The 11,551-nt window shown below is 44.2% G+C and overlaps 1 protein-coding gene across 1 annotated transcript in view; it reads left to right on the top strand.

Moving 5' to 3' along the window:
* Positions 1-11,551, top strand: part of flna (filamin A, alpha (actin binding protein 280)) — an 84,346-nt gene that overhangs the window by 7,585 nt on the left and 65,210 nt on the right. The window contains 1 exon segment of the mRNA XM_070439600.1: positions 2,173-2,641. Within this exon segment, the coding sequence (XP_070295701.1) occupies positions 2,272-2,641 (370 nt within the window). The 5' untranslated portion in view covers positions 2,173-2,271.

Here is an 11,551-nt window from a genome sequence, read left to right as displayed (position 1 = left end):
CGGTACATCATCTGGTTAGAAACGGGTTAGCATAGCCACACACACACACAACACAACACACACACACACACACACAACACACACCACACACACACACACACACACACACACACACACACACACACACACACACACACACACACACACACACACATTATCCAAATCCATGTACTCCTCCGCCTTAAAGTGCACTCATGGATTCAAAAGGAATGGTTAGGTGCAGGAACTTTAACAACCTGCTGGGTTGTTTAACTGTCACTCAACTAACAGAAATAGGGCTACGAATAAAAAACAAACAACATTATTATAAAAATATACTGTTTCTGTAAAATTATATAGTATGTATGAGCTGGAGTAGAAGCCTAGGTGTTGTTGTCCACTAGTTTACTCCAATTAGGAGAGGAGGAGAGGAGAGGAGAGGAGAGAGAGGAGAGGAAAGAGGAGAGGAGAGGAGAGGAGAGGAGAGGAGAGGAGAGGAGAGAGAGGAGAGAGAGGAGAGGAAGGAGAGGAGAGGAGGAGGGAGGGAGAGGAGGGAGAGGGGTGGTAGGGTTAGTGGAGAGGAGGGAGGGGAGGGAGGGGTGGTAGGGTTAGTGGAGAGGGGGAGGGTAGAGGAGAGGAGTGGAGAGGGGTGGTAGGGTTAGTGGAAAAGAATAAAGGAAATTATAAACTGGGGTGTAAAGCCTTGAATGCTGATTGGCTAACAGCCGTGGTATATCAGACCGTATACCACGGGCATGACAAATGATTTCTTGTTACTAATTACGTTGGTAACCAGTTTATAATAGTGTTTAAGGCACCTTGGGGTGTGTGGTAGATGCGCAATATAGCACGGCTAAATACTGATAATGGGCCTCTGTACGCCTATGTAGATATTCCATTAAAAATCATCCGTTTCCAGCTACAATAGTCATTTACAACATTAACAATGTCTACACTGTATTTCTGATCTATTTGATGTTATTTAAATGGACAAAAAAAAAATGATTTTCTTTTAAAAAATAAAGGCATTTCTAAGTGATCCCAAACGTTTGAACGGTAGTGTGTATATATATATATATATTTATTTTTTAAATGTTTATTTTTTATTTTTAAAGATAAGCTTGAAATGAGCTTGGTCTAATTCAGGGTTTCCCAAACTCGGTCCCGGGGCCCCCCCCTGATCCTGGGTGCACCTTCTGGTTTTTGCCCTAGCCCTACACAGCTGATTAAAATAACTCATCATTAAGCTTTCATTATTTGAATCAGCTGTGTAGTGCTAGGGCAAAAATCAAAACGTGCACCGGGTGGGTTTAGGATCGAGTTTGGGAAACCCTGGTCTAATTGACTGAACAACCAAACACACACACACAGACATACAGTTGAAGTCGGAAGTGTACGTACACCTTAGCCAAATACAATTAAACTCCGTTTTTCACAATTCCTGACATTTAATCCTAGTAAAAAATGTTGCTTCAATATATCCACATAATTTCCCATAATTTAAGCTAAACATGATATATGTATGTATGTATATATACACATACATACATATATATATTTATATATACACATACATATATATACATATATACACGCATACATTATATATATATATACATATATATATATATATTACATACATACATACATACATACATACATACATACATACATACATACATACATACATACATACATACATACATACATATATCATGTTTATTAAAGCAGAAGATCAACAGTAATTTGTGGTTGTTTACAGACTCATTGATCCCGCAGGATAAAATACCCCTGGTGTTCCAGTTCATTACAACCTCTTGGTTCGGGAGTGTCTAGTCAGTCATACCATACACGCCCATCCCATGTTAACTTGATCTGTCTGCATGAAGTGGGAAATCTGCATTTATTTTCAGAATATTTAGGAAGCTGGTTAAATGATCTTGTTTTGTGATAGGCTATACTTCTGGTAACATGAGTACAGGCCTAACCTTATAATTACAGTAATGTGCGAATGAAGGGAATTGGAGCTTCTCTACCCCAATTCTCTGTATAGTTTACAGAGGCGTCACCAGCGGGACAAACTTAACTCTCATGGAGTTTTCTGTTCTTATAAAACTCTACAAATACACAACTCCAGGCGATCCATTCTTTTCACTAGTTCTCATTCCTCTCTTTCTTTCTTTTATCCCACAGCCACAAACTTAAGCAGCGAGAGAGAGAGGGAGCGGTCGTCCAACAGACTCCACCTCTAAACCCCAGCCAGTGAACGGAGAGAGACCCGACGGCATAAAAATGAGTGGTTCCCACCTCCGCCAACACCAGTCGGCCCAGCCTGCATTCAACGCCCTTTCCCCGGACAAAGACGCAGACATGCCTGCTACAGAGAAGGACCTTGCCGAGGACGCGCCGTGGAAGAAGATCCAACAGAACACGTTCACCCGCTGGTGTAACGAGCATCTGAAATGCGTCAACAAACGAATCGCTAATCTCCAGACGGACCTGGGCGACGGGCTGCGGCTCATCGGACTCCTGGAGGTGTTGAGCCAGAAGAAGATGTTCAGGAAATACAACCAGCGGCCCACTTTCCGACAGATGCAGCTCGAGAACGTCTCGGTGGCGCTCGAGTTCCTAGACAAGGAGAACATCAAGCTGGTGTCCATAGGTGGGTCAGAAAGTTCTACTGTAACGTTATATCATGCTGGTGTTGATAGGTGGATGACTTAATTCAAGTGTAGCCTACCCTACCATGTAGGTGGGTGGAACCGTTAAGCTACTATAGACTATAATAACGCTACATAGTTAGCCTACTATAGATAGACATACTGTGGTCTACTTTACATCAAGCTGGTGTCCATAGACGGGTCAAAAAGTTACTACAATTAGGCTATAGTAGGCTAATATATTGGCCAAGGTATTAACATCAAGCTGGGCAATTCCATACAAGTTTGATCCGAAAATATTTTTGGTATCAGATTGTTCTGGCAATTCTTATAGACACTTAATTGGGAGGAATGATATTTGATATGCATTTTACATTTGTATCACAAACCATTTTTGAGAACCATGATGCAATGGTGACTTTTTATTTTTTAAAGCTCCTTTTATACCTAAATGTGCCTCCTGTAAGCCACTATGATCATTGAACAGGAGTTACTTTTGTGCCGTTAATATCACTACTGAAGTCCAGAACATTGAATGATATTGAAAGTGTAATATAAACCCAAGGTAAAGAAAGCAAAAAAAAAGTAAGAAAATAATTATATTGTAAATTAATGCTAAATATATATATTTTGTGAAACTTTTCCAATGATATTGCAATCAAAATCTTCCCTCTTTGTCTGCAATCTTCCCTGGCCGTTGGTTGCGTTCCCCCTGGCCGTTGGTGGCGTTCCCCCTGGCCGTTGGTGGCGTTCCCCCTGGCCGTTGGTGGCGTTCCCCCTGGCCGTTGGTGGCGTTCCCCCCTGGCCGTTGGTGGCGTTCCCCCTGGCCGTTGGTGGCGTTCCCCCTGGCCGTTGGTGGCGTTCCCCCTGGCCGTTGGTGGCGTTCCCCCTGGCCTTTGCTTTCGCTGGCTTGTTGCTGCTTGTTTTTTTCCGTTCATTCCAACAGCAAACCACCTGGCATCCCACTGATGGTTTGCCTCTGAAGCTAAGCAGGGTCGGTCCTGCTCAGTCCCTGGTTGGGAGATGGCAGTCATGTAAAGATGTGGAAGATTGTATCTGTCCCTTGATCAGTTTGCAGTGCCTGTGGTTGAGCTAATGTTGTTCCTAGATGGTAGACGGTAGGCTAGATGCTACAGTAGGCACTAGGCGGGTGGTCGGGGGCCGGAACATCATTACAAATCATTTGTAGACTGCAAGAAGCCCAAACAGATATGTTTGCCTAAAACATAATCATTTCAAACCTTGCTTGAATTTGTATATGATCATGTCTAACTGTGGGAATACTTGGGAACAGATTGCTTCAATTAACATCACTTGGAGCTGATTTCCTGGTGTTTTTACACTCTTATGTCCAACAATGAAAATTCCACACAAAAAAATGATATTTATTTTTATAAACTTGGTGGTTTGAGTCCTGAATGCTGATTGGCTGACAGCCGTGGTATATCAGACCATATACAATGGGTATGGCAAAGCATTTATTTTTACTGTTCTAATTAGGTTGGTAGCCAGTTTATAATAGCAATAAGGCATCTCGGGGGGTTTGTGGTATATGACCAATATACCACGGATAAGGGCTGTTCTTGTCATAACGCAACAACTTTGACTCATTATTCTAACGGCTCCTGTTGAGTCACATGATCCATTTCTAGAGATGAGAGGAGTGGAGACATCCCTCCTTGTTTCACTTCCTCCTTTCACGTAAGGACCACACCCTTCAATCTAACCAACTCTCCCTTTCTCATTCTCTCAAGTTTTATTAGTTGTATGTAGGGGATGCACATGCTATACATCGGGAGAACCTGGTCCAACCAAATGCTTTCTTGCAGGTTCCATCTGGACAATGCAACAACAACAAGACATAATAAAAGATAAGAATAGGAACATAAAGTAAATGGCTCAAACTGAGCGTTGTAGTAAGTGTGGTCGCAGTAGTTGTGATGCGTGTGGCTGTCAGTCAGTTCAAGTGTTCAGCAATCTGATGGCTTGTAGATAGTTTCTATTAGACGGTAAGGGAGTGAACAGCTTGTGTGTGGGGTCCTTTACGATGCTGCGGGCCTTCCTCAGGCACCGTTTAGAGTACGTGTCCAGGATGGGTGGGAGCACGGTCCCAGGGATGTTCTCGGCCGTCTTCACTACCCGATGAAGGGCCTTGCGGTTGTGGACGGAGCAATCCCCGTACCGGGTTGTGATGCAAGCGTTCAGGACGCTCTCGATGACGCAGCGGTAGTATTTGGAGAGGACCAGGAGCTGTATGCTGAATATCTTCGTGACTCTCCTTCGTGACTCTCTCTACTGCAGTCCCGTTTATGTGGATCGGGCATGTTCCCTGACACCACAATGCCAGTTCACTTACCACCTCCCTATAGGCTGACTCGCCGTTGTTGGTTATCAGGCCTACAACCGTGGTGTTGTCAGCAGACTTAATGATGGCGTTGATGTGCGGTCGAACAGGGAGTACAGCAGTGTGCTCTCTTTCTGTCTTAAATATTATCTTTCTGATTTTTCCATAGCCTAAGTAATGTAAATGATCATTAGGTTGAGCCCTATAAAATCTGCTCTTTCCCAAATTCCATTTTGTTTTTCCAGGTTTTCGCATTCAAGATTACACTTTTGGAAACTTTGTCTATATACTTTCTCTCTAACATCTCTCTTTATACTCTATTTCTCTCTACTCTCTCTGTCCCTCTCATTCCTCTGTCCCATCTCTTCCTGACATCGTAGCTGTGGTTTTGATATATAAAGCAGCAGGATCAATGAGTTGGCCTGGTAACAGACTATATATACAAAACTGTGGACACCCCTTCAAGTTAGTGGATTTGACTATTTGAACAATAGTTGCTGACAGGTGTATGTAATCCAGCACACAGCCCTGCAATCTCCATAGACAAACATTGGCAGTAGAATGGCCTGTACTGAAGAGCTCAGTGACTTTCAACGTGGCACCGTCATAGGATGCCACCTTTCCAACAAGTCAGTTCGTCAAATTTCTGCCCTGCTAGAGCTGCCCTGGTCAACTGTAAGTGCTGTTATTGTGAAGTGGAAACGTCTAGGAGCAACAACGGCTCAGCCATGAAGTGGTAGGCCACAAGCTCACAGAATGGGACCGCCAAGTGCTGAAGCGCATGGCGCTCAAAAATCGTCTGTCCTCGGTTGCAACACTGACTACTAAGTTCCAAACTGCCTCTGAAAAGTCAGCACAAAAACTGTTCTTCGGGAGCTTCATGAAATGGGTTTACGTGGCCAAGCAGCCGAACACAAGCCTAAGGTCACCATGCACAATGCCAAGCGTCGGCTGGAGTGGTGTAAAGCTCGCCGCCATTGTACTCCTGAGCAGTGGAAACGTGTTCTCTGGAGTGATGAATCACGCTTCAACATATGACAGGTGTCCACATACTTTTGGTCATGTAGTGTATTTAACTCCATAAATAAAGGCAGACTTAATGAACATGGTATTTCTGACTAGCCACTCTCCATTCCCAACAATCACAGGAACCATTCAATCAAGTGTTCTGTCAGAATGTCTCCCAGTTAGGCATTCTGGTAGAGTAATGGCTAACTGGGAGATGCTCCGATGGCCCCGTGGCTAACTGGGGAGACGCTCCGATGGCCCCGCGGCTAACTGGGGAGACGCTCTGATGGCACCGCGGCTAACTGGGGAGACGCTCCGATGGCCCCGCGGCTAACTGGGGAGACGCTCCGATGGCCCCGCGGCTAACTGGGGAGACGCTCCGATGGCCCCGCGGCTAACTGGGAGACGCTCCGATGGCCCCGCGGCTAACTGGGGAGACGCTCCGATGGCCCCGCGGCTAACTGGGAGACGCTCCGATGGCTGTTGTTCTAACGGAACGTCTCTGTTAGAACAACAAGCTATCAGTTGGCTGGCTGTATGACGCACCTCTAAACCACTTGAAACCTGTTGGTGTGTGATATAGTTGTTTGTGCAGCATGTTCCATAAAGCAGTGTGTCAGTTGATGTCTCTTCTCTCTGAGCCAGAGGAATGTTGGTGTGTGCGGGGGTGTCAGGGGGTGTGTTTTTCACCCTCCCAGTTATATTTCACTTGGCCTAGCAATGCGTGTGTGAGGAGAGGCAGTGATGAGGAACAGTGCCTATTTAAACAGTACAGGACAGGCTGATCTGTAAAACATATAATTGGAAATGACATTTTTAAGGATCCTCTCCTCACAAATGTACTTAGAAGCCTAAGAGGCACAGAGCCACCTTGGAGAGTATAGATGTATAGATGAGTCTATTAGATTGGACCTGTTTCATTCAGAACCACCTTGGAGATGAGTCTATTAGATTGGACCTGTTTCATTCAGAACCACCTTGGAGATGAGTCTATTAGATTGGACCTGTTTCATTCAGAACCACCTTGGGGATGAGTCTATTAGATTGGACCTGTTTCATTCAGAACCACCTTGGAGATGAGTCTATTAGATTGGACCTGTTTCATTCAGAAGTCAGGATGTTAAGGTTACTACAAGCTCCACTCCTTTGATCTACGTGTTTTAGCGGACATTTTTTTTGCCAACATGATATCCTCGCTAGGCCTACTTCCATCCACAAGGGGGCGATAACAAAGTATTTATTTTCATTTTGTCAAAACAAGTCACCCACCTTCCCTTGCTAGTATTAGCTAGCTGGCAACCTGGCTAGTTGGCTTTAGCCATTTTAGCTAGCTTCCCACATCTCCATGTGAAATAATAAAAAATATATATATACCCTGGCAAATGTTGTTCTCATTGCTGGTAACTTAAAACATTATTCTAGTTTGATATGTTGCTTGTGTATTCATTCCCATATTGTCTAAAAAATAGAACTTCATGTTTTGGTCATGGAGAAAAAAGCAGTTTTTAGCTAGTTGGCTACAGTAGGTTCTACCATTTCACAATAGCCTCTAATCACTACTTATGACTAATAAACAAAAAACCTAAGAATCCATCAAAGGGTTTGGATTCTCATTTATTGTGAAAGAAGAGTCTTGTCTTTTTTGCTAGCAAGTTGGCTAAACACTGCAAGCTAGCTAGCCTTTTAGCTTCCAACATCTCATGTGAAAGAATCTGATTCATAATTTTAAATAAAATGCCCTGACAAATATTGTTCTACTTCCCAGTGTAACCTACAACATTATACTGATTTGATTAAGCTGCTTCAAAGTATTCCCATATCGGCTAAAAAATAGAATCATTCGTTTTAGTCATGGATGGAAAACACCTGTTTACGCCTAGAATAACGGTATCACGTCTAAACTAAATACACGACGGGGCGATTCTATAACGCTACAATGTTTGTTTGAACAGTCGCTAGTTATCAATACAAAATAAGTTGCTTATTTAATGCTGTCTTGGTTTAGCTTGGCAATCTTGAAGTTTTAAATGATTTTGAATTTGATTCGCTTTCTACATCGCCATGTGAAATAATTGGATTTATAATTAAATGCCCTGGTAAGTATTTTTATACTTAACCTACAATGTTATCCCAGTTTGCTGCTTTTAATGTATTCTCCCATATCAGCTAAAAATAGTTCATTGTGTTTTGGTCATGGAGAAAAAGCCTGTTTTTAACCAGCAGCCTAGAATCACGAGTATTACTTCTAAACAAAATTCATGTTTGGGGGGGGATTCTAACAATGTTTGGGTTATTGTTTAAACAGTCGCTGAGTCCATTTTCTTTATTGTTGCAAAATGGGCTAGTTGGATGTATAGCCTATAGATCAGATCAAGGAACCAAGCAAACTTCCTCGCCTACACAACACTTCCCCCCATGGCGACGGAAGGGATGATACCGCACGTTATAGTGTTCACGTGGCACGGGAGTACGACGACTGTCAGAGCGCACTACAAGGAGCTTCCCCTTTTGTGACAAAGCCACGCTACTCTCCATCGGCTCTGTTTGCGTGTTCTGTGGAGACCTCTCTCGCGTGTGTGTGTTCACCTGGTCCAAGTAGAGGAACAACTCCTAATCCAACTCCACTCTCTACAGCTCTACTCCAACTCCCTGGAAGGAAGAAACCTTGTTATGGACAGTGGAGGACAACAGGATGTTCCGGCAGAGGGGGACAGGGGAGTAGGGCTGGGAATTACCAGGGACCTCACGATGTGATATCCACATACTGAGGGAGCTCACGATGTGATATCACCATACTGAGGGAGCTCACGATGTGATATCACCATACTGAGGGAGCTCACGATGTGATATCACCATACTGAGGGAGCTCACCATGCTAAATTATCACCATGCTTAGGTGCTGATATGTATTGAATTGCCGGGGACCTCACAATACGATAGTACTGAAACTGTGGTTTTAGTGAGATTAGATGTTCCGAACCTATTGCTCACCATATGTCGTCTGCAGAGGTACAAGGGAGCCATGAGAACTACACGTTTTGATCAGTCATGGAAATAAGTGCTGAAAACTATTTGGCTCTATTTAAAAAAATAAAAAATAAGACACTGGACTTTGTGTAGGTACAGCCAACTAACACACAAATAGGATTGCGACATTGTCAAACATGCCTGATATGAAATGCCCCCCCCCCCATCACTAGCAGAGAGGAGCATTCAGTAATGGAGTAAATGGAGCTCTTCCTGTTCTGCTCATTATCATAACTTCCTGTCTGTGGGCATGGCCACGGTGCTGTTGGCACGAGACATCAGTTGAGAAACGATTGACTTTTTTGTAAGCTGTCTGACATTAACCTCTAAGCTCAGAGCTGTTCAATTCCGGTCCTGGATGGCCGACTACAAACTAGCCAGGTGAACACATTCAAGTTCCTCGGCGTACACATCATTGACAATCTGAAATAGTCCACCCACACGGTGTGGTGATTTCATTGGTCCTCAACTTGCAGCTTAGACATATCATTCAGGATAAATAGTTATCCCTGAGTTAGCCTGCCCCGGAGCAAGTTAGTTCTGAAGGATTCGTTGCCATAGAAATGTACCTGGCTAAAAGGTGATCCACATTTCGTGAACTCAGAGTGGCTCTGGTAGGTAGTTACACTCCCCTGGTGTCCCAGGTCTGCATTAGGCCCTGATTGGAAGGAGAGGATGAAAAACATAAATATTTGGGCCCTCCAGGACCAACGTTGAACAGCCCTGTCTGCTGGAGCTCTGTGGTGGGTGTAGCTGTAGTTAGACCTAGTGGAGCTCATGAGGAATCTGTGCCAGCAAGCCCATTGTTACAAAACAGCATGAGGCATTGAGAAACATGTCCTCTCATTCCCTTTGTCTTCCATTGGTTCTATGTGAGACACACAGCTCTAACCCATGTGTGTTGACATGCGCTAGGCCAGAAGACCACATGACTTTGTTTTCTGCCGGGGTCGTCGTTCGCTTGGAGCGGTGACCAGTCCAATCAGTGCTGCTACTTCTGGTAGCACCCTGCTAGCTTTAGTGGAGAGATGGACCGGGACCCCAAAATGAACACTCCAACTTCATGACCAATGCTAGGATCTTATTGGCTGAAGCCATGTAGCACAGACCTCTCTCTCTCAGCCAATCAGAGCCAGGCTCTTTTGAGCTGTAAAACGGCCCCATTCTTCCCACTCTCCTCTCCTCCATCGTCCGTCTGTAATGTGAGCCCTGGTAGGAATGGGTGGAGAGGAGAGGGGGAGGAGAGGAATGGGTGGGCGGATAGTCAGTTTGGGTCTTTCCTTTTAAGGCAAAAAACAAGGAACTTTTCCAAGGGAGGGAGGGAGAGTTTTTAGTGGAAGAAGCAGAAAGTGCAAAAAGGAAGTGTAGCTAGCTGTTGTCGTGCTGCCTGCGTGTTAGAGTATAGAAGAGTTTAGCCAACTGTTAGTCAGGTTTGGGTTCTGACTCATGTACGCTCACACTGAACAAAAATAATACTACAGGAACAAAACTTTTGACCAACTGGGGACATTTTGTTTGTCCCCACAAGGTTCAAATGCTGTTTCTAGACAGTTAAGGTTAGAATTAGGAGTTTGTTTTCAGGTTAGGGTTAGGGAAAATTAGGAATTTTTTAATTGGAATAGATTGTGTCCCCAAATGGTTAGTTATACAAGTGTGTGTCAGTGATAAGGCCAGTGTGGAATGTGTGTCATTTCCTCTGGGTGTTCTGTCTGGGAGATGTGGTCACTGCGACCCCACCCACCCCTTTCCTCCTCCCCAGTCATGACTCGGCTGTGTTTTATCACAGTTTTTAGAACATTAATAAAAACACCAAAACCACACTGTCGGGAGGCCAAACAATGGCACAAAATGCATCCCATTACATTTTCACAAGGAAACAGCGCTTGATTTTCTATAGATGTCCAACATTTTGGGATAATTTGAATAACTCGCTAACAGACAGTGAATGGGGAGGCTAACTCGCTAACAGACAGTGAATGGGGAGGCTAACTCGCTAACAGACAGTGAATGGGGAGGCTAACTCGCTAACAGACAGTGAATGGGGAGGCTAACTCGCTAACAGACAGTGAATGGGGAGGCTAACCAAAGATTCTGGATATACTAACAAGATACCGGTCTCCACCCCAACAATGGGAGCGGTTGTCCACACAGCGGCACGGCGGGCTTCCTAGCTCCCACCTATCCTTTCTTTGGATTGGTGGATACAGGTCATTATTGTAATCCTTTTTTGAATATCCGATGAGGGTTGTTGCCGTCTACCGCCTGTATTAATTGTAGGGAGATATTAGTAGCCTCATGCTATGCATAGCAATCTCGTGACAACTCCGATATAGTTTTTTTCTTAAAGTTGCCGGGATGTCACGTGTCGTAATTGCAGTATATCAGTACACTCGTAACAAGTTAAGCATTATAAAACTAATATGTCAGACTCCAGCCACCCTAGTCATAGACTGTTCTCTTTGCTACCGGAGCGCCAAGGTTAAGAGGCTTCTAAACAGATCCTACCCCCAAGCCATAAGACTCCTGAACAGCT

The sequence above is a fragment of the Salvelinus sp. IW2-2015 genome, unplaced genomic scaffold (genome assembly GCF_002910315.2).
Source record: "Salvelinus sp. IW2-2015 unplaced genomic scaffold, ASM291031v2 Un_scaffold1796, whole genome shotgun sequence".
Lineage (NCBI taxonomy): Eukaryota > Metazoa > Chordata > Actinopteri > Salmoniformes > Salmonidae > Salvelinus > Salvelinus sp. IW2-2015.
This window is presented reverse-complemented; position numbering and strand designations above follow the sequence as displayed.